General features: G+C 43.1%; 1 protein-coding gene across 4 annotated transcripts in view; it reads right to left on the reverse strand.

Annotated features, from left to right (window-relative positions):
• CC2D2A (coiled-coil and C2 domain containing 2A) overlaps window positions 1–26,230 on the reverse strand; it is a 54,243-nt gene extending 28,013 nt beyond the window's left edge. For 2 of the 4 annotated variants that reach the window (XM_088657303.1, XM_060279080.2), the window contains exons 1-15: window positions 26,101–26,230; window positions 24,885–24,968; window positions 20,026–20,114; window positions 18,100–18,201; window positions 17,454–17,555; window positions 14,688–14,870; window positions 14,036–14,198; window positions 11,671–11,807; window positions 10,028–10,159; window positions 7,817–8,026; window positions 7,083–7,193; window positions 4,819–4,955; window positions 3,670–3,826; window positions 2,203–2,450; window positions 1,236–1,413 (exon numbers count right to left, since the gene is read on the reverse strand). In XM_088657303.1, coding sequence (XP_088513429.1) covers window positions 1,236–1,413; window positions 2,203–2,450; window positions 3,670–3,826; window positions 4,819–4,955; window positions 7,083–7,193; window positions 7,817–8,026; window positions 10,028–10,159; window positions 11,671–11,807; window positions 14,036–14,198; window positions 14,688–14,870; window positions 17,454–17,555; window positions 18,100–18,201; window positions 20,026–20,114; window positions 24,885–24,915 — 1,980 coding nt within the window. In that variant the 5' untranslated portion in view covers window positions 24,916–24,968; window positions 26,101–26,230. Of the gene's footprint in view, window positions 1–1,235; window positions 1,414–2,202; window positions 2,451–3,669; window positions 3,827–4,818; window positions 4,956–7,082; window positions 7,194–7,816; window positions 8,027–10,027; window positions 10,160–11,670; window positions 11,808–14,035; window positions 14,199–14,687; window positions 14,871–17,453; window positions 17,556–18,099; window positions 18,202–20,025; window positions 20,115–24,884; window positions 24,975–26,100 lie in introns of all 4 variants that reach the window. The other 2 variants (XM_060279081.2, XM_060279079.2) reach the window with 1 other exon arrangement.
• Between the last annotated feature and the right edge of the window lie 434 nt (window positions 26,231–26,664).

Here is a 26,664-nt window from a genome sequence, read left to right on the forward strand (position 1 = left end):
AACCATTAGACCAGTTTTTGATAACATGCTAAGCCAGGCATCCCCAAACTGCGGCCCTCCAGATGTTCTGGCCTACAACTCTCATGATCCCTAGCTAACAGGACCAGTGGTCGGGGAAGATGGGAATTGTAGTTCAAAACATCTGGAGGGCCGGAGTTTGGGGGTGCCTGTGCTAAGCCAAATAATAATAATGATTTTACTAGATTCAGGTAGGTAACCGTGTTGGTCTGACGCAGTCGAAATATGTATATAAAAAAATTGTCCAGTAGCACCTTAGAGACCAACTAAGTTTGTTCTGGGTATAAGCTTTCGTGTGCATGCACACTTCTTCAGATACCATGAAGTGAAAATGATTTTACTGTTTATACCCCAGCCATATTGGGCAGTTTATAGCACATAAAAAATGGTAAAACATTAAAACATTAAAAATTTCCCGATACAGGGTTGCCTTCAGATGTCTTCTAAAAGTCAGATAGTGGTTTATTTCCTTGACACCTGATGGGAAAGCATTCTACAGGGCAGGCGCCATTGCTGAGAAGACCCTCTGCTTGGTTCCCTGTAGCCCAGGCATCCCCAAACTGCGGCCCTCCAGATGTTTTGGCCTACAACTCCCATGATCCCTAGCTAACAGGACCAGTGGTCGGGGAAGATGGGAATTGTAGTCCAAAACATCTGGAGGGCCGAAGTCTGGGGATGCCTGCTTTAGCCTCACATCTCGCAATGAGGGAACTGCCAGAAGGTGCAGGTGCTAGGCTAAAATAACAGAATTGTAGTGATGGAAGGGCCTCTGGGGGTCATCTAGTCCAACTCCCTGCAATGTAGGGGAGAAAAAAAACTTTTCTCTGATGTCTTAACTCTCTATGTAAATGGACATTTTGTGAGGAATATTCAGTCCTTCAAGCCCTGCACATGGTGTCTGAAGTGGTACGGTCCAGACAACTCCTTGGGAAAAACCAAACCAAAGACAAACAACAACAACAACAACAAACCTGGGCCCAAATGACTATTGCTTTGAGATGGAGCTGTGCTTAGCCAGTTCCTCATTACAACTCTTCATAAAACTGGAATTGAAGTTTTTACCTTGCAGTTATAAGGGCTATTTTAACTGCTTATTGCACTGCTTATGTTGTTTATTACCTTTAATTGGTTCATTGAATATTTCAATAAGGTTTTGTTTAAATTACTCTGTGAACCATGTTTGGATAAATACACACACACACCCATATGCAACATACCTGCAGCTTCAAACTCTCTGGCCAGTTGAATATTTGCAAATTGAAAATCTGCCCAAAATGAACTCTAAAGTCTGAGCTCATCTGCCGGGACACTGTTCTTGACACCTCTTTTGAATTGAAAAGGACTTTTAGGAACAGCGAACGCTTCTTTACATCTTCGCGTCTTGAAACCTCCGCCCTGGAAACAAGTTTTAAAAGAACACCTTAAAATGTGCATATTCACCAGAAAGTTATCTTTCACTTTTGGAGTGCTTGACAGGACTTTTATTACTTCAAATACGCAGAACTTGTTATTTATAGAGTATGACAGAGCTCCAAACAAGTACTGCCTCCACACACTGTGGGTTAACAGGATGGTGCCTGCCTACCTTCTCCATCAGTGATTATCTGACCACTGGATGTCCATGTATAGGTGTGGGTCAGCTTTAACGCTTTGCCTTCCTGCTGTGGTCCCAATCCAGAATGGGCCCCCTTGCATTGCAATTTGCATTGCCCAAAGAAGGATGAGTTGCATCCAATGCTAGCCCTACTCAAATCAGACCTACTGAAATCAATGAACGCGACTAACTTGCACCCCTTAATTTCTACGGGTCTGCTTTGAGTAGGACTTAGTTGGCTATAAGCCTTCATATTAAAAAACAAATGGATCTCTTTCGGTAGTGCAGATTCCAGGGGTAGGAGGCCCAATCTTGAATGGGACCAAAGCAGGGGGCAAAAATTTAAAGCCCCCCCCCCTGCACACACACTCAAACACTAGAATCTTGATCCAGATTCATCTCTTTGCATCCTCAGGGTGGAAGAACATTGCACCACATCATCCAATGACTTCTTGTAGAGCAAGGGTAATTTAAGATTTCAGTGAGTTGCAAATTAACATTTTAAAGCAGGGATGTATGAACCATGAGCTAAATAACTGAACAAACATTTTCTACCTTACCTTCATAAAAATGTTCATGTGTAAGCTCACCTAGGACAAAGCTCGTTTGGAGTGACGCTCCCCGTCAAGCTCAACTCAGGAATTAGAATGGATTCTCCTGGTTTCCTTCTAATCTTAGCAGCTCTCTCTCGAACCTCCTGTTCCACCTCCAACCTGTCAACTGCGGGCGGAGGAGGAACAGGTTTCATACGTTCCCCTTCCACACACTCGGATGCTTCTTCTCCTTCTGCTTCATCATCTGCATTTGGGCTTGTTTTCTTCTTCTTCTTTCTGATTTTCTGTGTGTTTGTATATACACATTAAAAAAAGATTTCACCCCTTCAGCAGAGAACATCAATAAAAACTGGACCTATCTTTGGATTAGTTACTTCTGATAATTTTGAAGTGACCAAACTGGTAATAAAAAAGAGCCAAATATGACTTATTATTATGACAGATTTTTCCTATTACTTCTCATCTGATCTTCTGCCACTCAGAAATGTATCTACACAATTTCATTTAAATCATTTCATTTAATCTCACACTTCATTTTTTTTGGGGGGGGGGTAATCCAGGGCAGCTTATAAAATAAAGACAATAAAACCTAAATCCAAACACAAATTTGCAACACAACATAACAATTTTTTAAAAAGAAAGATAAAACTGAGATAAAAAGTAATTAAATAAGTAGTCATTTTTTTAAAAAAATCTATCGAGAATGAAAAACTTTGTACAAAGACTGACAAAAAGGGTTCAAAAATTAAAGCTGTACTGCAACTTGTCCTTCCATTTCTCAAAACTTTCTTTCCTTGTGAAAGATTCCATCCTTCTGCCTCTTTCTCAGAGCTCTTTATGAGTGGTACACATCTCACCCCGCAATCCCATTTAACATTTTCCTACTGTTCTCCAGCCTCCCCAGCTGCCTTTGAACTGAAAAAGCTCCGCTAAAGTATGATGTCTTCCTCTGAGGTTTATTTGAAACACAAGGAAGCCCGGGAGGATGACTGTTGAGGGCCTGAGATATGTGCAGTTGCCGATATTAAGGAAAGTCCTTCCTTTTGCCCTAAAACACAGTGACACCAATTTCTTCAAAAGAAAAAAGACTTTAAAGCAATAATAGACAGCTGTCAGGAACAAAGGAGGCAGTCTCCTCCAAGCCCAGCTGAGGAAAGTCTTGCAGTTTTCAGGAAACACAGGCACCCAGGAAGGCTGCAATGTACAGATGACTAGAGATTTAGAAAATGAAAGAAACAAACTGCGTTGGCTGTGGTCATAATTTCTGGATGCAAATGATTTATTTTATCATAAAGTCACACAAATACTGCTAAGTTCAAGTGACACTTTCCCCAGCCCTTAAAGATTCCCCAGCTTCTCATGAGCCTCTCCCCTCTTGCTACACCGCCTTGACATTTCATCTAAGAAATGCCATTTTACAAGGAAGAAGTAAGGAAGGGCTTCGATAACTAGTCTTGAGCCTGCCCCATGCATTTTCAAATACACAATTATGCTATTTCAAACCTGTGCCTTCTTCCAAGATTTCCACTCTTGAAGTTCAGTTTTATATTCTTCCATTTTCTTTTCATACTCTTCAATGTTTTCTTCTATTAACTCAGATATTTCAGCCTGAATTTCTGCTTCATATGTCTTCTCATCCAACCTTTGATCAACATCCTCCCTTCAACAACAAGCAATATATTTATTACTTTTAAGGTTATCCACCCTTCAGAGTTCTGACACCACAAAAAGCTGTGGTAAATCTAAAAATGGAAGGGGGAGGGGGGAAGCTGAAATCCTTCTTGCAGCCATGAAAGAGAAGGTTGGGAGGGGATTAAATTAAATAGAATACATTGGTACCTGGAATTGCAGGGGGTTGGACTAGATGACCCCTGGTCCCTTCCAACTCTAAGATTCTATGATAATCAATGAAGGGTTGGATGGGGCTACAAGTGAAAACTTACTCCATACAAGATAGAAGTACTTATGGCTTGGGGGTGAAAATGATCTAGCTTTAGACTATTTTGGATGGGGTATGTGTGTGTTTTTTCTGAAAAAGAAGGTTCATAGTTTGGAAGCAGGAGCCTGGCTATTGTCAATGGAGGCCTTAGTAACCTCTAGGTTAAATGTTGGCAAGATGCTCTTTCTAGGGCTCCCTCTGAAAAATGCTTCAACTAGTACAAAACTCAACTGTTGAAAGTACTAACTGGAGAGGCAGCCTGTAACACCAATACAGTGACAACTCTGACAATTCCATCTGCCTCCTTTGCTCTTTTGGGCTTTTGATGTAGGATTAAAGTTTTTGCAAGTCTTTTGGACTTCAGGGTTAGTGTCACCAGCTGTGTTGGTTTGGCCAAGTTATACTTTATTTTCCAACTGATTTACTGTACTTGTTTTTATTGAATATCTTAAACTCTTATTGGGCACCTTGAGTGTTTCTATTAATGGGAAAGTAGGATACAAAGATTTAAAAATAAAATGAAATAAGTCTTTGGGTTAACATGCTAGATTTCTGTTTGTTGGGATTTTTTATGTTATGGTCTGGAGGAACATTCAATCCCATGAGTAGGCTAGCGTAGTACATTAGACCTTAGAAATGAATCAGCACCAAATGGAAGCATTAAATCTTATCTTACTGCTACAACGAACAACGAAGTTCCTGTAAAAACATACTTCCTCAGGTAGAGCTTCAGGGGGGTGTTAGTGAACTTCTGGAAATCACGCAGGGATTTTATTTCTTTCCAAACTTTGATAATGGCCTTAAGCAATGTCCGATCTCTTTCTTGCTCAACATCACGAAGTCGTCTTGTCTGCCTGTGCAAACACACATTCCATTAGAGGGAACCACACACTGAATACATGCCCCATTAAAAGTCAAATGATGTGTTGACATTTAACTTTTCCGATTACAATGCGCTGGATTCAATGGAGTCTTAGGGTTCCTGCCTTGCAGGGGGTGGACTAGAGGATCCTGGTGGTCCCTTCCAACTCTGCAATTCTATAATTCTATAATTAGGGTAAAGCTACTGGGGAAATAGTGAAGAGGGAAAAGGATTAAAGCATCCCCTCTCCCTTACTACTGCTCAAGTAAAATGTCCTTGTGGCTGCATGAAAGATAAACAAAACCCAAAACCTTTAGGGCTCACATACACTGTGATGCACCCAGTTTGGTCATTGCTTAAAAGTTTATTATAAATGTATTTATTTGTCCTTTCTACTGGAGGTGCTCTAAACAGCAAATAGAAATGTGACCAAACAAAACATTAAAACAAAGGTTTATTTTATTATATTGATTATTTATTGTACAGTGGTATCTCGGGTTACAGACGCTTCAGGTTACAGGCGCTTCAGGTTACAGACTCTGCTAACCCAGAAATAGTACCTTGGGTTAAGAACTTTGCTTCAGGATGAGAACAGAAATTGTGCAGTGGCGGCGCGACAGCAGTGGGAGGCCCCATTAGCTAAAGTGGTACCTCGGGTTAAGAACAGTTTCAGGTTAAGAACGGACCCCCAGAACGAATTAAGTTATTAACCCGAGGTACCACTGTATTTTCATCCCACATTTCCTGCTCCAGTTTGCTCATGGTTCTCCCTCTACCCCATCTATTTTGTTTACACAACAACCTTATAAGGTAGATGTGGCTGAGAGGTAGTGGTTGTTCAAAAATCGCCCAGTGAGCTTCATGGCTGATAGGGATTTTAATCTAGGTCTTCCCAGTCCCAGTCCAACACTCACTTGGCAGGGGGTTGGACTGAATGGCCCTTGTGGTCTCTTCCAACTCTATGATTCTTTGATTCTATTATTCTAATCCACTATCCCATAACTGGATGCAGTTCCTTGGACCTGCATTATGTGATTCTTAATAGCCAATTTATCATTTTCCCCTAGGAAATTATCATTATCATTTTCCCCAGCTCAGATTGAGTTCATTAAAACAAACCACATCAGGAACATGCCAATGGTTGTGGCGCCAACCAGCCCACAAATATGTGCAAGTCCCATTATGTGCAAGCCAAATATGTGCAAACCAAAAATTCAAACACATGGCTATGGGCTGAATTATAGCCAGTGTGCATCAATAGCAATTACAGTGATCCTATGAAGTAATACGTACTGAATTATTGTGTCAGTTAAAAAAACCCACTAAGTCAATTTATTTATATCCATATATTTAATTATCTATTTTCTGAATAGAGGCACAAACAGAATGAAGCCATTGAGAAAAATGGGCTGTAGCCAACTAATAGTCAGAGTAGACCCACCGAAATAAATGGACTTCAGTTAATCAAGTCCACTGATTTCAATGGGTCTACTCTGAGTATGACCAAGTTGGATGCAACCCGGTTCCTCCTGCTATGAAACAATGCCATGGAAGTCATGCCTGTGAGGGGCTCAGAACACTAAGACTTTGTGAGCAGAAAGGACTTTATCCCACAGAGGAGCTGCCAGGGCTGGACTCTGTGGTGTGACCTTAGCAACAGGAACCACAACTTCCTTTCTTGCTCTTTTGAAGGAAAAAGTCCAAAAGGACTTGCCCAGCAGCTTCATTTCCCACAAGCAGAAAGAAAGGAAAGACATGACAAGGGTAGCCTGGAGCACCAGCTAAAGGTAGGAGGGGAAAGGGACCAACCAGGAAAGGAATGAATTGGACCCTTTCCCAAAACTTTCTACAGAGGTTGTCAGGCATGCTGGAGGCAGTGTGCTTGATGATCCTTGTAAAAAAAGCTTTTGGGGAGGAGGCAAGAAAAGAAAAAAGGCATCCATTTGTTCTCTTCTGACTGCTTGGCAAGTGTCTGGGATAGGACAAGTAATGAGCAAACTAGAGCAGTGGTTCTCAGGGAGCTGATCATGTCACAGAAACACGGCCTTCCAACGTCAAGTTGGATAACCTTTCTACGCATGCACAAAGCACAGTAAATACAAAAGTGTCCTCTACTTGCCTTATTTCAATCTTGTATTCAGTTCTGCTTTGTTTTGTTACTGGATTAAGGATCCCACCTTCACCAGGATCTGAAATATTCTCTAAGGCATTCCTCAGAGCACGTAGCTTAAAAATAAATTGGGGGCGGGGGTTAATTGATATAATGCAATTGTGGTACTGTACTCAACCTAAAAGGGGACCCAGATGGCGCTGTGGGCTAAACCACTGAGCCTAGGGCCTGCTGATCAGAAGGTCGGTGGTTCGAATCCCTGTGACGGTGTGAGCTCCCGTTGCTTGGTCCCAGCTCCTGCCAACCTAGCAGTTCAAAAGTACGTCAAAATGCAAGTAGATAAATAGGAACCGCTACAGCGGGAAGGTAAACGGCATTTCCATGTGCTGCTCTGGTTTGCCAGAAGCGGCTTTGTCATGCTGGCCACATGACCTGGAAGCTATACGCCGGCTCCCTCGGCCAATAATGCGAGATGAGCGTGCAACCCCAGAGTCGGTCACGACTGGACCTAATTGTCAGGGGTCCCTTTACCTTTACTCAACCTAAAAAACTGGCAGAGAAAAGTTCTACACCTAGGCAGAACTCACAGACAGGTGACAGGCTAGCAATAGCTTCTTTCTGTCATATAAAGTATATAAAAGCGGATCTTTAGACATTTGCTATGCTATGAAAGGAATATTTGCAATACTTCACCAGGATTTATATTTTACCGTGAAGCTTCTAAAAACAATGAAATTACCTTATCTGTAAGAAGTTTGGAAGTATTTTTCTGTCTCCTTGACAGATACTGATCATACAACTGAGCCAGCTTAGCTGCTAAGACATGTTCACGGCTAAAGCAGGGGTGGTGAGTGAATATTAATCCAGAAATATCAACATCCAGCTGAAACTGCCCCTGAGGGTCCCCGGATCCGACAATGTACTGATTAGCGAGCCTCATTTTTATGGCCTAGGAAGAAGATTAAGAATGCAAACACAAAGACGAGGATTGAAAAAAACAAAGTCAGTTCTCTGAGGTGTACATTAGAGCAGGAAAAAACACACCCATCAAACCACAAATGCAACTCTTGGCCCCTTTCGGGTGTAATGATGAATGAATGAATTTTTATTTGCATCACCCATCGGCTGTAGCAACAAAACAACAACACAATATACAAAGAACAGAAATAAAAAGTCAATTATATAAAACACACTTTAGGGTCCTGAATCAGCAGTCAAAAAGTGGACCTTATTCTGGTTGCCCCAGCTAAAAACCCTGCAGCCTTTGCTGCCACCTGCTCCTCTTGATCTGCCAAGAGAAAGGACACTGGGGCAGTGGTTGGGTGTCCCGGAACGGACAATAAAAGAGGGGTAATAATCTCATTCCTCAAGTCATTAGAAAGAGTGCAAGCCACCGATTCGTTACTGCCATCTCCACAGGGACATAAGCGTTTTTCGTGTGGGATCTGTTGGAATCGTCCCTCAACTGCAGCCAAGGGTAAAAGCGCGCCTATATTTTAGAATTGCTAGGTTATGCAGATAGGGTGCCAGAGAGTCGAAATGGGAAGGTAGAAAATAGTCATACCATGGGCAAAAATTCCTTATTCTGGCCAAGTTGTTCTGACGCTCAATGTCATTTAAGCACTGACAAATTAGACTGCTTGCTTTAAAGGAGCCCCTGACCATTAGGTCCAGTCGTAACCGACTCTGGGGTTGTGGCACTCATCTCGCGTTATTGGCCGAGGGAGCCGGCGTACAGCTTAAACCACAAGAGTGGTTTAAAGCTCATTCCTAAATAAAAACTTAGTTGGTCTTTAAGATGCTACTAAAGGAATTTTTTTCTATTTTGCTTCGACTCAGACCAACACGGCTACCTACCTGTCACAAGAGTGAAGTTTTTGATAGACAATTTTAGTCCAGGTGCTCTTGTGGCTATCTTGCAGCACTAGGGATATTAAACCAGGGGGATCTGAGTTTAGGGAAAGCCAATACTGTAGTCGAGTGTCCTACGCCAGATCCGTAATTCTACCGAGGGAAGATTAGCCTCTAGGCGCGATGATGCGTTTGGGACACGGGGTGGTACAGAGAAAATTTGCCTTAAGAACTTGGATTGGACAGTTTTCTTAGATCCAAGGTGAGCGCCTGTCCAAATCTGAGCCCCATATAATAACTGTGCTAGGGGTTTAACTTGGAACGCTTCCAGGACTGATGATATATGTTTACCACCTTTTGTGTGGAAAAAGCTGGAAATGAGTGTTGAGCCTCACTCTTCCCCACGCCTCATACACTGGCTTCAGTACTGCAACACTGTTTGAAACTGAGTTCCAAAATTAGGAACTCTAGTTTAATGACAATTTACCAACCAGGAACGTGGTATAAGTTCCCTGTTAGCAAACCAACGTTAAACTGGAGTTACTGTATTGCATGAAATGGGAAACACTGGTTTAACTGGCAAGGATTGCAGCACCAAAGTCAGCACGCAAAGAAAGGAGGCAGGGGAGGAATAAATGAATCTAGGGCTAATATGTGTCTGCCTTACCCACCCTATCATATGCAAAACTTAACATGAAACTTTGGTTGTACACCCAATTCATCTGCCACAAAATCCCAGAAATTAGTAAAGCAGAGAGACTGCAAGCACAAGGTGTACAGAAATCTTTATGTACACTCAAGGTCACAAAATATGTCATCTGAGCTGAATTGTGCTTACAAATCCTAGCCTCATTCTTGGCTTATGCTCCTGAAGTCAGTGTGAGCCAGCGCCAAACCAGACACATTTCAATACATTGCTTCGGAGCCTAGAGTAGTATCAGTTCCACAAGCTTGAATGTGAAGCTACACCAATTGCACAGGAGGAGTTGGGGTCTGTTTAAATAGACTGCCCAGTCTTTTAAGCCAGAATAATTTAATCTTCTTAATACAATAAGCCACACTACTCTGACAGATCAGTAAGAGGTAGTAACAAACTCACCTTTTTATAAAATGTCACCAGCTCTGGTTCTTTACCGTCCTCCACTGGGAATATTGGAGGTCTAGTAAGAGACTGTTTAACTGGATTGGGCAAAGCCTGAATCTGGCCATCATCTCCAAACCACCTTTTCCCCTACAAACAACAGAAGACAATAAAAATGCCTGTACTTCACTCAAAACTATCTTGCAGGATTAAAGAATTCTTCAGTAAATGGAAGTCCAGTGACTTTCCATCACATTACCCCTCCATTCCGCCATGCCCTTCCCTCTGCCAAACATCATCTCTCAGCTGCTTCAGACATCTTGCAAAGTCATCTCTTTTTGTACAGCCTTTCCCTGCTGAGTCATAGACAAATTACTAAATCTGTTTTTATGATAACCATTTCAAAGCTTTTATGCTTTTATTTCTGGGCACTGTCCAGATTTTGTAGATATTGCGTAGCTTAGAAAGGCTTTTTAATAGGTTAAATAGTAGCTGTGATCCTGCAAGGTGTGTGCATCCAGGATTCATGTGTCCGTCACCAAAATTAAGTAACGTACTTTTAAAGCAATGGGATATGCAACATTGGGCACTGCACACTTCCATGCGGGCATTAACTACCCACCCACAAAGGGATCAGCAGAAAACCCCATAGAGCTTTGTTCCTTTAGGGATTGCCACACACACAGCACAACAGGAACAAATGTTCTATCCCCCCCATAGCTCTTCCTTTTGTCTGGCACACAGTACTTGAGGCACTGTTGAACTCTGTGCCTGTGCTTTCAGCAGGGCTCAGGTAGCACTGACTGACAACTCTGCCCATACAAAGACAAATCGTGTTCATTGTTTTATTAAAAAATAAATAGATCAGACTGCATGGTTAAAGATAGCTAAATGTTTAAAATACAGTCTGACCAGCTGTCAAGTTCCATATCTGCATTCTGAAAACCTCAAAGGAAACAACCAGTTGCCTGTCGTTCACTTTGTCGATTAATTTAAGACACACATGCAGCTGATTTTCAGCACTTATGCCATACGCATTTATGTTGTTTAAATAATTCTGCCATGAGATCTTGCATAGATTTGTAAGAATATTTAGTTCACCCTGCAACACACAACACCTTCCCCATTACCAGGGAAACGGAAGTTTTGTTAAAAGGGAAAGAAAATGAAAATCCAGCCATTTGAAATCCTGAAGTCTGAGGCTAAAATGAAAGTGACACAGCTCACATGGATTAACCTCAAGGGCCCCTAGGCTGGATTGCAGACGAGGGACCCCTTTCAACGTAACAGGATCACCTAGCCACCGAAAATCACGAGGCCACATCTTTTCCTGCATTGTGTGAAGGAACCTTCCGTCTGCATTAACTTTTATGATGCTGTAGTGAGGCACTGCTTGAGTGAGTCATTCCTGACAGTAAGAGCTGTTCGGCAGTGGAATTTGCTGCCAAGGAGTGTGGTGGAGTCTCCTTTGGAGGTCTTTAAGCAGAGGCTTGACAGCCATATGTCAGGAATGCTTTGATGGTGTTTCCTGCTTGGCAGGGGGTTGGACTGGATGGCCCTTGTGGTCTCTTCCAACTCTATGATTCTAAAATCACAAGGTACTGTAGATGCCTCCCAAAAAGTTGGCACCAAAATGAGAAAAAAGTAGAGGACAATTTTACCTGTTCCTGCTTGAGAATCCTGTTCTCTACAATATTTTGGTTTGACAGTGACACAGCAGGACGCACTCCTGTATACAGACCTTCATCTTCAAGGTACCTTGGCTGCATATTTTCTGGTACCTTCAGAGAGGCAGGCACTAAAAGCAAGAGACACACAGTAGACAAACATACTATTAGCCACTAGTCCATTAATGTTGCCATTATGTGTTGCGCTTTCTACATGCACTCTTCTTTGCAATATTTAGCTTTGAGAGGAGTTGCTATACCCATATTACAGACAGAGAACTCAAGGCAGAAGTAGTGAATGATCCAAGCACATGGCTGAGAACTGTAACTCTAGGTGTCCTTAAGTCTATCTAAATGAGATGAATAAGAAATACATTTTAATAGCTTTTGAGCTATCTACCTTAATAATCTGCTGTGAAAATTGATGGGTCAGAATCATCAAAGAAGAAAAATGCAAAAGTATACACAAACCTTGAGCAATTAAACCTTATTTTTTCAGAAAAATGAAGGGAATAACTGGTGCCAAAACTATCTTTTCTTAGGACCAACCACCACAAAAAATAGTGAGGTTTTTTTTAAACAAGAACAATTCTTCAGGCTGGATGTGTGTGTGAGAGAGAGAGAGAGAAAGAGAAAGAGAAAGACAGAGAGAGAGAGAGAGAGAGAGAGAGAGAGAGAGTGCTGTAATTTTAATGTATTTTTACTGTTCTATATAGCATCATGAGTTCAAATAATTTTAAGATGCCCACAGGGCAGGGCATACATCTATGTAAATGTCTGCACATCCTGAAGGCTCCAGTTTGCAGTTTGTAACAGACCTAAAATGGAATTGAGGAGTTTGGAAGATTTAGGGTGTTGCATACAATCTTAGTCCTACTCAGAGCAGACACATTGATATTAATGGGCATGACTGATTTAACACGGTTAATTTCAATGGGTCTTCTTCTCTTAGTAGGACTTAAATGGATAAAGGTAAAGGTAAAGGGACCCCTGACCATTAGGTCCAGTCGTGACCGACTCTGGGGTTGCGCGCTCATCTCGCATTATTGGCCGAGGGAGCCGGCGTATAGCTTCCAGGTCATGTGGCCAGCATGACTAAGCCACTTCTGGCAAACCAGAGCAGCACATGGAAATGCCGTTTACCTTCCCGCTGTAGCGGTTCCTATTTATCTACTTGCATTTTGACGTGCTTTCGAACTGCTAGTTTGGCAGGAGCTGGGACCAAGCAACAGGAGCTCACCCCGTCACAGGGATTCGAGCCGCCGACCTTCTGATCAGCAAGCCCTAGGCTCAGTGGTTTAACCACAGTGCCACCTGGGTCCCTAGGACTTAAATGGATACAACCCTTAAAAGTTAGGTTTATCCGGTTTAAAAAAATCTTCAGTTACAGTAAGACAACTGCACTTCCCTTGAAAAAAGAAATGTCAATGGTTATTCCAATCTGTCTCTAAAACAAATTAGGAACTCAGGAAGCTGCTTTATATTAGGTCAGACCACTGGTCAATCAAGCTCAGTTTTGTCTATGCCAGTGTTTCTCAAACTTATGTCTCCAGCAGTTTTTGGACTACAGCTCCCATCTTCCCTGACCACTGATCCTGCTAGCTAGGCATGATAGGAGTTGTAGTCCAACAAAAGCTGGAGACCCAAGTTTGAGAAACAATCGTCTATGCCGACTTGCAGTGCCTCTCCAGGGGCACAGACAGCAGTCTTTCCCGAATCTGTCTGGAGAATCTGTGACCTCTTCCATACAAAATATGTGCCCTGACATTGATTTTTTTGGCCCTTCATCAGTCTTGGTCTTGTAGCTTCAGTTCTACATTGCAACCACATCCACTTAGTACCACCCCTCTGAATTCTGCAGCAACAGCAAAAATAAAATCCTTTATGAAGTTACAGCTTATCATGGCACTTCCATACCATCAGTAAATTACATACCTAACCATATTCTTACTTTCACTGTGATTTGGCTCTCTGATTTTGAATTTAAAAATAAAGAAATAGAGGGTATTTAAACTATTTCCATGTTAACTGTGCTTTGGACTGCAGTATTGGGTACATTTAGTTTTTGAGAAGTGATAGCCAACAGAGATTAATGACAGGTATTTTGTTCTTGGCAGGTCAAGGTCTGAATGGATGTTTCCTTGACAATGTAGGAGACAAACCACCCACCTAGAGCATTTCAAAATTGTTTTGTTGTACACCAAATATATCTTGAATTATTTCATCTTCCAATCATTCTGAAAACCTGTCCTTTACTTATAGACCCATAAGCTCAACTGATAATTATTGCAACTACAAGTGGCACATTAACAACTAGAATAACACACAAAACCTCACTGTAAAAATATGCCAGGCATACCTCTTAGCATACTTGGGATGAACAATATTTCTCTCTCTCTCTGCACGCGTACAGAGTAGCTTTCATATTCTGCAGGTCTAGTCACTAGGAAGTCCGGGGCTGTGTGTTCTATAAGGAATAGGTCATCATCCTCTTTTTCATGAACAAGATGCTCCTCTTCTTCCTGCATTTCACAAGCAAACATTAAAAAAAAAAGTTTTCATCACAATCCCTAGACAAACGACACCATACTTCATAGGTCTGCATATGCAAATGTTTTTTTTCAGCCACTGCATTGCTGGTATAGTAAAAAGTTCCCACTCATAATTTGGATGACGCTCAAGCATCTTCAGCGCAAAGGCACATATCACCCTGTTCTCAGGAAACTACAAAGTCGGAATATTGGCCCCACTAGGTCAGCATTGCCCACACTTTCTTGTGGTGCATCACCAGAGTTTCAGACAAAAGTCTGGGCTGGTGAACATTATGTGCTTCAATGTCAGATGTACCATTAAGTTCAATATGCAAGGACAAGTCAAATAGTCATATAGATAGGATTCTGCTGCCCATCAGCTGGTGGCTGCACACTTTCAAGTTTTATATACCATACAAAACAAATAACTAACACTAAAACCTTGCCTAAAGAGCTAGGGACACATAATTTCATTAGTACCATTTCATTTTCTTCTTGTTCTTCTCGGGGGCTGAGTGTAGATTCCTGATTTTCCCTCTCCTTGCCATCTATATTCAACACACCCTCAGTCTTGTTTTGCATTTCACCCATAACACTTTCTGGTTCAGGACCAAAATTGAAAGTGAAGAAATTATAGGCTTCTTCAGAAGAAGGATAACTAGTCTGGAACGAATGGGGAAAAGGTAATTAAAGATCAGTTTCACAGTGTAATATTTCAATGCAAACAAAACAGTAAAAAAAAATTTTATTTGTATTTTTACACCACTGTTCATGAGAGGATCACAGGGTGGTTTACAGTACAAAAACACAAATTGCTTCCCACAGATTTTTTATTTAAAAAACTTGTACACTCCAAACCAAAATATTTGAACTTGTGCATCATATACAGCACCTTCATGGATCACTGCCTTGTCGTGGCGAAGGGGCTTGAATAACTCAGAGAAGCTATGAGCTACGCCGTGCATGCCACCCAAGATGGACAGGTCATAGTGGAGAGTTTTGACTAAACGTGATCCCCCTGGAGAAGGAACTGGCAAGCCACTCCAGTATCCCTGCCAAGAAAACTCTATGGAGTTATATACAACAGGCATATAAAAGTTATGACGCTGGAAGATGAGCCCCTCAGGTCGGAAAGTGTCTAACATGCTACTGAGGAAGAGTACAAGTACAAGTAGATTCAGAGCTGATGAAGCGGCTGGGCCAAAGCCGAAAGGTCGCTCAGTTGCGGATATGCCTGGAAGCGAAAGGAAAGTCCGATGCTGTAAAGAAAAATATTGCATAGGAACCTGGAATGTAAGAACCATGAATGAAGGTAAGCTGGATGTGGTCAAAAATGAGATGGCAAGAATAAATATTGACATCCTGGGCATCAACGAACTAAAATGGACAGGAATGGGCAAATTCAGTTTGGATGACCATCATATCTACTACTGTGGGCAAGAATTCTGTAAAAGAAATGGAGTGGCCCTCATAGTCAACAAAAGAGTGGCGAAACCCGTACTGGGATGCAATCTCGATCTCGATACGAATCCAAGGCAGACCTTTTAACATCACAGTAATCCAAGTTTATGCACCAACTACCGGTGCTGAAGAAAGTGAAATTAGCGAATTCTATGATGACTTACAACACCTTCTAGAAATTACACCAAAGAAGGATGTTCTTCTCATTATAGGGGATTGGAATGCTAAAGTAGGGAATCAAGAGATAAAAGGAATAATTGGTAAGTTTGGCCTTGGAGTTCAAAACAAAATGGGAGTGCCTGATCATCTCATCTGTCTCCTGAGAAATCTCTATGTGGGACAAGAAGCTACAGTTAGAACTGGACATGGAATAACTGATTGGTTCAAAATTGGGAAAGGAGTACGACAAGGCTGTATATTGTCTCCCTGCTTATTTAACTGATATGCAGAATTCATCATGCAAAAGGCTGGACTGGATGAATCCCAAACCGGAATTAAGATTGCCAGTAGAAATATCAACAACCTCAGATATGCTGATGACACAACCTTGATGGCAGAAAGTGAGGAGGAATTAAAGAACCTTTTAATGAGGGTGAAAGAGGAGAGCACAAAATACGGTCTGAAGCTCAACATCAAAAAAACCAAGATCATGGCCACTGGTCCCATCACCTCCTGGCAAATAGAAGGGGAAGAAATGGAGGCAGTGAGAGATTTTACTTTCTTGGGTTCCATGATCACTGCAGATGGTGACAGCAGTCACAAAATTAAAAGATTCCTGCTTCTTGGGAGAAAAGCAATGACAAACCTAGACAGCATCTTAAAAAGCAGAGACATCACCTTGCCAACAAAGGTCTGTATAATTAAAGCTATGGTTTTCCCAGTAGTGATGTATGGAAGTGAGAGCTGGACCATAAAGAAGGCTGATCGCTGAAGAATTGATGCTTTTGAATTATGGTGCTGGAGGAGACTCTTGAGAGTCCCATGGACTGCAAGAAGATCAAACCTATCCATTCTTAAGGAAATAAGCCCTGAGCGCTCACAGGAAGGACAGATCCTGAAGCTGAGGCTCCAATACTTTGGCCACCTCATGAGAAGAGAAGGCTCCCTGGAAAAGACCTTGATATTGGGAAAGATGGAGGGCACAAGGAGAAGGGGACGACAGAGGACGAGATGGTTGGACAGTGTTCTCGAAGCCACCAACATGAGTCTGACCAAACTGCGGGAGGCAGTCGAAGACAGGAGTGCCTGGCGTGATCTGGTCCATGGAGTCACGAAGAGTCGGACACGACTAAACAACAACAAATCATATACAGCCAACTCTCCTGCTGAAAAGTCACATTTTGCAATCTTTTCATTAAACGCAGCAGCTAATATTTCGTAGTCTCGGCAAGTATTTGCAGGCTCAGCAAGCCTTGGGATTATACTGTCAACCAACTGATATGTTTATTACTTTTTAATAAAAACTGTTTTACTTTGTTCATTTATACTGAAGTAAACATACTGAATGTGCATACTTTTGGAGTTGAGAAGGGAGGCCTCTTTATGTAGAAGAATTGGAGAGACTGCAGGCTGCTTTACAAACTACATGGTTGATCTGGTTACCTGCCACTTGCTCCCCACCCCCCTGCACCAGTGATGGGACCACTCCTCAAGAAATCGCTCTCTGGGGAGAGGAAAGGAGCACATAACAGATGGTACACATAAAGGACTGGTGGGCTCAGCCTGTGTATTTTAAATTGCAATTATACACCTCATGTTTTATTTCAAAATAAGATCAGCCCTTACCTGTGATTTTTGCTGGACTTTTCTGACAGAATCATGGAACTTTACTCTTGCTGACACCTTGCGTTTATTCTCTTCTGTTGCACTCAGTTCACTTTCATCTACCTGCACACACACATTGTTAATGATCTAATTTATTTATGCTACCAACATGCCCTTAATTATGAGCGGTAGAATGTGGGGAGGTGTGTATTTTAGGTGTTGTCACATGTCGGCCAACCAATATGTGGAAAATGATGGGGGGATCTAAATAAAATAAAATAAAATGTTTTTGTGCGTGCATATATACATGCATGGAACACAGGTGGCGCTGTGGGTTAAACTGCAGAGCCTAGAGCTTGCCGATCAGAAGGTTGATGGTTTGAATCCCCGCGACGGGGTGAGCTCCTGTTGCTCGGTCCCAGCTCCTGCAGCTTTCATTTGATTCCCTAAAACTTAGTGATCCTACTCAGTGTACAGAGTGTTACAGAGTTACTGTGTGCAATTTCTGCTAAACAGGGAATGGTTTACAAAAAAATAAGAGTAAGAACTGGTATAAGTCGTCAAAAAGGAATTAAATTAGCCTTCCGAATGTCAGACAACCCATCTTTCTTGTGAAACATTTTGATGTAATGAAGGGAAACAATGCAGGGATTCACAATCTGCTCACCTCATTCTCCAAACTAGTTTGTTCTTTCCTCTCTCTGAGGCTTTTCAGGGACCGCAGATGAAGACCTGAAGCTTCCTGCAGAAGAGCACTTTCTGCTTTAGACTAAACAAAGGGGAAAATCTTAGCTTTTATTAGTTATGCGCTGCTTTTTGTTAACAGTCTACAACCAGGAAGTACAAAAAACAGCTGGGCAGCTTACACAAAACTTCCACACAGAGCAGCTATTAGGGCAGATGAAGAAGAAGCTCCCGAATGCTACCCAGATGCTACTCCTGCAAACACAATGTCCTGGCTTCAAACCCCCACCAATTATTTCACCATGCAGCACAAAACCTCCAGATAAAAACCTGGCAAACCAAAGGCTTATATCGCCTAATAGACTTTTATAAAAAAAATAACAAACCTCTGTCAACACAAGAAATACAGGATAAACTAGAAGACACCCAAATACCCTGGTTAGCACAACACCAATTACAGTACATGCCCTCTTAAACAATCCAGCAGTAAAATCAGCAGCAACCAGGCCCCTGACAACCTTCGAAAACCTCCTCCTAATGACAAAGGGACATGGCAAAGGGATGGTATCTGCAATATATAAAATACTACAGTACTTCAAAATCCCACGAACCCCTAGACACAATCAAAAGACAATGAGAAGACAACATAGGCTATGAGATTGGGCCCACTCAATGGACCAGAATGTGGTCTAAACCCCCCTTTAAATCCATATCAGCAAAAAGGAAAGAACTCATTCTGAAAATCACCTACAGGTGGTACCTAACACTAAGAAAACTAGCGCTAAGACGCCCAGGAGCCTCACCAAAATGCTGGAGAGGATGCAGCTCAGGCACATATTTCTACATGTGGTGGGAGTGCCCCAAAATCCAACTATTCTGGACAACAACCATAAGAGAAAAATGTAAAATAACCCAGCAAACATTAGAAATAATGTTTGGATTCTTCCAATGCAGTTCAGGTTTGGAGTGTATATGGGGGTTAGTATGCCTTTTTTCACCCACACATAGCTTTGGTTGGATCATAGCACCTCTTTCCTCCCACTCAGTCCCTGCTCCCCATTCTGCAGACACAGGAGTTCATATCTTCAATGTGATTTACAATGGCATTCAATGTGGACTCTCCCCAGATGAGAGGAACAACTCTACTCTTTTCTTGACTCTATATCTATGTCCTCAAATCAGGAAGCTCACAGGTCTTTGGTCAGGCCTTTTGCAGGCCAAATTGCCAGGCGTTTGGAAACCATTGGTAGCTCTGCATGGCTAGGGAGTCTCCAAGTTTGTATTTGTATTGTAGCTAGATTAGCTGGTTCTGTCTATTACCTTTGTGATGTCTATTGTGTTTCAAATAATAGCCCTATACCTGCTTTTACTCATACATCCACATGTAGCAGCAGGAGAGGGACTGCAATTCTAGCCCCCTTCCATATTGAAGTCCCCATTGCTGCACCACACCTGACTGCCACAAGTTTGGCACAGAGTTGTAAAGAGGGAACCATTTGCACAAACAGCTGTTTGCATACAGGGGCTCCACATGAGCACACCACCCATGGGCGTGCTGCTTGTGTGAATGTATATATAAACAAGAAGCTGTTCATGCAAAGGATTCCCTCTTCAGATCTCTGCACTCAATGTACAAAGGTCAGAGGCAGCACAGCTGTAGGGATGGGCCTACTCCAGTTGCTACATGTGAACGCTTTATTTCCAAGTAAACATGTAGAGGGCTGTTGTTTCGAGTGCTTCACCATTGTTCATTAAATGTAGTGCAGTCAGGTATATTCTCTACGACAGGTGTCATATTGACAGGAGAAATTGTCTTTCTTTGAATTTGCAGCCACTTCTTCCTTGTTTTAGGGCAGCCCTGTTCCATTTCCAGACTGATAAGCACTAAACCACCAGAGCGTAGTCTCACCCGTGCAGCTTTCAGTTTCTCTCTCATTCGCTCTCTCATGGAAAATTCTGCAAAGCTTGTCCCCGAGGTGCAGGGAGCTGGAGGCAGGCCTATACAGGAGAGAGCAAGACCCATAAATTACAAAAGAATCTTCACACTGGAGATTAATCTGACACTGTGTTAAGAGAACTTTTCAAAACATTTACAGCATTTGTTAGAGTTAGAGAGGAATAAATTTTGAAAAAAAGACGCTGAAGGTTAAGAAAAAACATGTTTTATTATTGAAATCTTATAGTTTAGCAACCAAGGCCCTCAGGAAGACTGTACATTAACCAATCTAGCTGGTAGGTTCTGCTCTATCAAAACAGAGAATACAAACACTTAAGAACTTAAGAACTGCACTGCTGGATCAGACAACATCTATCCCAGTAAACTGATTCCAAATCACGCTACATCGGGGTGGGGAATCTTTTTCAGTCCACAGGCCACATCCCCATTAGAAAAATTTCCTGCTGGGAGGTTTACATGGCAGTGGTGGCCAGGGCCAGAGGCAAAATTGGGTAGGAATCGATTAACATGAACATTAACTTTGTACATCATGAGAATTGGCCTTTTCTGTGGTGGCTCCCCATTTGTGGAATACTCTCCCCAGAGAGGCTCGCCTGGCGCCATCATTACGTGTCTTTAGATGCCAGGTGAAAACATTCCTCTTGACCCAAGCCCTCAGCCATTTAAATCATCTATGGCCTGTTAAATGCCAGGGGGCGGGGACTGTTATTATGATTATGTTGTTATTATGCTGTGTATTATGTTTTTATCATTATGGGGCATACATTATGATCTTAACATTGTACTCTGGGACCTTTTGATAAATGCCTGCATGAAATGTATTCAAGGGCAGTGGGATCCTCAGGCCATTTTGTCATAGGCAGTGGGTGGGGAACCACTCTAACTTCTTTCCTCACGCTTTTCTGAAAGAATGTCTGTGTGCAACAATAATGTAAGGCAGTGTTCCTCAACCCCCAGGCCACGGACCAGTACCGGTCCGTGGATCAATTGGTACCAGGCCGCCCAAGGAACATTAAATATAAATTAAATCAAAACTATTAAATCAAAACAATCTAAATAAAATATAAACAATCAATGTCCCCCCCCCTCAGTGGGCCGCAGTAAAATTATCAAACGTTGACTGGTCCGCGGCAATAAAAAGGTTGGGGAGCACTGATGTAAGGAATACAAATGAAGAGAGTCTGTTCAGGGACAGTTTTCTTTACAGCAATAGTAACACTTGAAGCTAGGAAAGGAACAGGCCAACAATTCTCCTTTCATTAAAATAAAAACCAAGGACTACAATCAAGATTTGTATCTGACAGACTAAATACAGATACTGTTCCTTGTGTGTGAACTTGTGCAGACTCCTAAAAACCCCACGGGTCATAAAAATGTACTGAGGCAAGACCCCTGTGGCCCTCTTAACAAGAGCACTACAATAGAGAACGAACTCCACAATGTTTTCATCTTCCTGCATTTGTCATGGGAATAAATGTCAAATCTTTAACGTCGCCTACAACACCTTTTCCTCATTATTCACAGCTGTTTTCTATTCACTATTAGTCTGCTTGATTAGTGGATTAAAATACTGCCAGTGCCTTGGAATTAAAATGGTCGTTCTGAATCCAAGAGACCGCAAAGATTAAACAAAAGGGAAATGAAAGATTTTTGCCAAGGGATTTTAGCCTTTAAAAAGGCTAAGGAAACTGATGAACAATACTCAAAGGGTAAAGAAAGTATCTTGTTGCAATTGTTAGTCATTCTATGGATGTAATTTTAAATACACATTGTCAGATGGGGAATGAGGATAACAAAATAAATATTACACTGAGTGGCTCCTAGGGACATTGAGTAAGTTCTGGACATGCCACAATTCCTCCTCACCACCCCTCCACAAAAATAAAAGTTTTGAGAATAATCAGCATTTCAAGACTGTTTAAAAAATGGGAGACAGCAGACCCCCAACCTTCAAGAACAATTGTATTTAAGGGGGGGACCAAAATCAGAGTAAAAGCACTCATGAGAAGGCAGAGATCAGAATGCAGAGAGATTTAGTGAGGACATGTTGCATACTGAATACAGTGGTATCTCTACTTACGAATAACTCTACTTACGAATGTTTCTACTTACGAACGGAGCTCCGTCTGCCATCTTGGATGCAGTTTAGATTGGATTTTTTCTACTTACGAATTTTTAGATAGGGTTGCTTCGACTTACGAATTTTTTCTCCCAATGCATTCCTATGGGATTCGACTTACAATTTTTTTTGACTTACAAATGTGTATTCGGAACACATTAAATTTGTAAGTAGAGTTACAAGTTACATAGTGCTATCTTAAAAGGAACCTTCTCCTAGCTATGCACGTGATCTACTTTCAGGTAGAAAGCAGGGATTCCTAATCTCATGTAAGTCATCGCATCTGTGAGAATAGCAAATTAGCATTCTTGCCTGCACAGACACCAATGTGGGTTTCCGGAACAATTCATTTTAGCAAGGAAAATACATACTTAATAGACAGGATCAGAACACATCCAGCCCAATTGCATTGGAGCACACTGGTCTAGAGGGCAGGAACAATCTGGGTGGGAATATTTGTGGGTGGGGGCATATGCACAAAACCTAGGCCCTTGTGCATCATGTGGTCCCTTTCAACCTGTTATATTCTACTGTCCATTCTTGACCTACTCCTAAAATTCTAAACTACCTTCCATCTCCCTCCAAAGGAACTTCACCAAGGGCCAATTTCAGGCAAGCAGTGAATTTAACAAGGAATCAGGCAAGGGGCGGCCCAAGGGCCAGGGAAACAGAAGGTCATGATCAGAACTCTCCCCCTGAGGTTTCTAAACCAGAGCTCCAGAACCATGCCCTCAGCTTGGTTGTTGCCTCTTAGAGGTTTCTGCAGAGAGTCCTTCACACGTTGAGGGACCTACTCCTGCTCCTTTACTCCACAAGCAGAGCTGCTTCTGATGACAGCTGCCATCACTCCTGGGGCTAAGGGGTTGTTCTGCCCCTGCTTCAGACGCTCAGCTCCCTTTCTGCAGGGAGGGTCCTTCTGAGGGTCATGGCTGCTCCTTGGTTGTTGTTCTGGGCTGTTCCTAAGTTTCTGGAGGGACTCTAGATCATCCTGAGACTGAGCCTCACAGCAGAAGTCATCTGACAAGGGTATGGGAACAATCCACTTCCCCACTCCCCATTAGACCTTGAGCTGAAGGGAAGCGAGTTGCTTCTTTTTAGCCTTGCTGTCATTTGGTCCACTAAGGGCTTGCATCTGCACTCTGCTCAGTGTGATAGAATCATGGCGCAAGCACAAGAGCACAGCCCTTAAGCTTCCTGTTCTGTTTTCCCACCTCACTTTCTTTCACACCTTGGTATGCAGCACCACACACCCCTGTCCGTAGGGAGCTCAGTTGAACTGCCACAATGGACAGCACAGGGACATTGACAAGGAATGATGATTGCATTTATTCCAGTGACTTAACACTGGTAGTGAAGGCAGGCTTTTGAATTATGCAGGGCTCTGCATAATGTTGAACAGCTCAAACCACCCAGTTATCAAAGATACAGTGGTATCTCGACATCTGAATGACTCGACTTCCGAAGGTTTCGACTTATGAAGTCGGCAAACCTGGAAGTCTTTTCGCTGCGCGCACAGTCGGCACATGTGCAGAAGCGCAAAATCGCGCTTGTGCAAAACGGACGCTTTTACAACCGAAGGATTCTACTTACGAAGTCAGCGCCGCGGAACAGATCGCCTTCGTAAGTCGAGGTACCACTGTATAAACGAAGTAACTAACTTAAGGCAGCTTTTTATAGTATATTAAAAATAGATAGATAAATTAATAGAACTATGACAATATTAGGTAAATGGAATGTCCATTCTCTCTATAAGTAACCTATGCTGGGGGGAATAAAGAAGGATGAGCTGACATGACATGCCCTGTTTGTGAACTTCTCAGAGGCACTTGGGAAACCACTGCTTGACACAAAACACTGAGCTAACTTGGGCTTCAGTCTGATACGGCCGGTGGCTCTTAACCTAGAATGAACATAAGCCACACTCAACTGAATTTTGGGCTATTTCATATGGAGGTGGGAACAGCTGTATTATTTAGTTCCCTCTGCTACAGAATATTTAAATATTTGAAAAGGCTTTGCAGAGTCCAGCTCAACTACCCAGCACTATAAACACCTGTCACACAATTACATTACAATTTAGAAAGCTCTCTGCCCTGTATTTTAGATAAGAAACATGCAATAGGAAGTAACTGCTACCAATTTCATCTTATGAAAAGGATTTTAGTCCTTGTGGAAAAGCTTGAAAGAGTGCAATTTTATTACTTACAAAAGTAGCAAAACAAAATGCACACACATAAAATACAGTCGTATGTTGTTTTGCGACCGGGATCCATTCTGGAACCCCGGTCACTAACCGAAAAGGACCCAGGGCAAAGCGCCACGTCTGTGCAAGCGCAGAGCAGTTTGCGTTTCTGCGCAAAGCCCGATTTAGCGCTTCTGTGCATGCACGAGCGGCAAACACGGAAGTAACCCATTCCGGTACTTCCGAGTTTGCCATGGAAGTTCGTCAGAATGGACGCTAGACAAGGCAAATGTTCTTGGAAGTATTACTGTAGTTATTTTCATATTCCTTTTTGAGCTAGCTGATTTTTAGTCACAAAGTAGCTAAAGTGTATGGTTAATTTCTGCTGAGCCAACAGAACTGCTTCCCCCCTCGTACTGGCAGGCAAATGTGAGGCCCACTCCTGCAGATGAGTCAAGGGAAGGACAGGCCCATCTCCACCCCTCAGTCCCAAATGACTGGAGCACTTACTGCGTGGTGACGGGTCACTGGTAGCTGCCATAGTGTGTCCCTCTCACTGGGCCTCCTATCTCTTAGGCACTGCTTGTCTTCTCCCTGTAGCTTACAAGTCAGATTGGGAAAGAAGAGAGGGAGGAGAGAAGGAGTGAGCGTGAGAAAGGGTTAGTGAATGGCAACAGAGATCCCATTGCTAAGCAACAATGAGTGGCTTCTTGGTGACCCAGGTGGAAGATGGCTTTCCCAATGACGCAAGAAATAAATGTGTGTGTGGCTGCTTTCACTAGTGCACACACATCCACGCACCACTCATTCCTGGAGCATCTCACTTGAACACTTCATTCTATGTACGTGAACGAGCAGCAAGTGGCTGAGCTTGCCAGAGAGTGTTCTCCAGTTCCTTATCTAAATGACTTTAGCATCACTTGCAGAACAAGGCACATTCAATGCCAGTGCCACCATAAAACCAGCTTGCTCCAAAGAAGCTTCTCAGCATAATCAGATATGCTTGTATCTCCATGACTACATTTTGATATAACAGCTATGGTTTATCATTACATATACAAGCAGTGGGCTTATCAGATGTTCTTCCATTCTCCTAAACTGCAATTAATCATAAACCATGGTTAGAAGATGGCTGCAATAAACCATAGTTAGAGTAACTAGAGTTTAGGGCTCAGGTTGAGACATTTATGCTAAACTGCAGCTAGTTGGCATAAACCAGGGAACAGATTGGGGGTGTGTGTCTTTGAAATAATCCTTTGGAACAACTTTATAACAGAGGCACAATGTGGTTAATCTCGAATTTCAGAAGGGTCACTGTGCACAAGAACCAACTCCTAGTTGATGGGCATTGTCATTCAAATGGTGTGCGTGCACCGCGTCATGTATCGATTATGCGGGGCAGGGCTGACTTCCCTCCCCCAAAGTATTTTATTCAAGTTGGCGCCCCTGTGCCTATGTTCGCATGTTGGAACATGAATGACCGGAAACACCCTCGCCGATTACTGCTGGTGTGTGAGACGCTATTCGCATGTTGGGGTTTGGCGCAGAAATGCCACCCCCGGCCGGCCTCCTTCTACGGCCGGTCTCGGTCTCTTCGCCCCACCCAGGAAGGAAGGCGTCCCGTCCCCACGGAGAAACGCACTCCATGCATCTGAGAAAGCGGCTTCCCGAGGCGGCTGCGCTCAGCTTGCAAGCCCTTCTTCTCCTCTCCGTTTTTGGCACATACCTTGGACACCTCTTTCCCCTGCCAACGTGCGGCGGAAGCGTCATTTCTGACGGCCCCCGTGGGCCGCGCCAGACCGGAGGAAGCGCGCGCCCGGCTCCATGGCGCGGCCCGCCGTTCCCCCGGAGACCGCGGGGCGGGCCGGAGACGGCTTCCCTCCTGCGGCGGCTGCGCGCTTCGACGCCAGAGGCGGGTCTCCAGCGCGCCCCTCCCACCGCCCACCGCCCCCACCCGGTCGGCGGCCGCGCGCGGGAGGCTCCCCGGTGGGCTCGGGGCCCCGTTCGCGGGGTCTTCGGCGCCTGGCCAGCGCGCCGCCCACAGTCTCGCTCGCCGGGGGTGTCTCCGTCGCCCAGAGACGCACCCAGAATCTCCCGTCGCAGAGGGACTATGAAGGGGGGTAGAAATGCAAGGGGGGAAACGAAGGCAGATGCCTCCGGGCGTGTAGGTCGCCGGGGTTTTCAGATATCTGCCCCTGGCATTGGGGCGGGAGCTGCCCTTTGAAATCATATGAAATCGGGTGCAAACTTTAATAATAAGAATACGAATAAGAATGATGACGATGATGAA

Source organism: Zootoca vivipara, chromosome Z1 (genome assembly GCF_965207765.1).
Source record: "Zootoca vivipara chromosome Z1, rZooViv2.hap1.1, whole genome shotgun sequence".
In the NCBI taxonomy this organism is placed as follows: domain Eukaryota; kingdom Metazoa; phylum Chordata; class Lepidosauria; order Squamata; family Lacertidae; genus Zootoca; species Zootoca vivipara.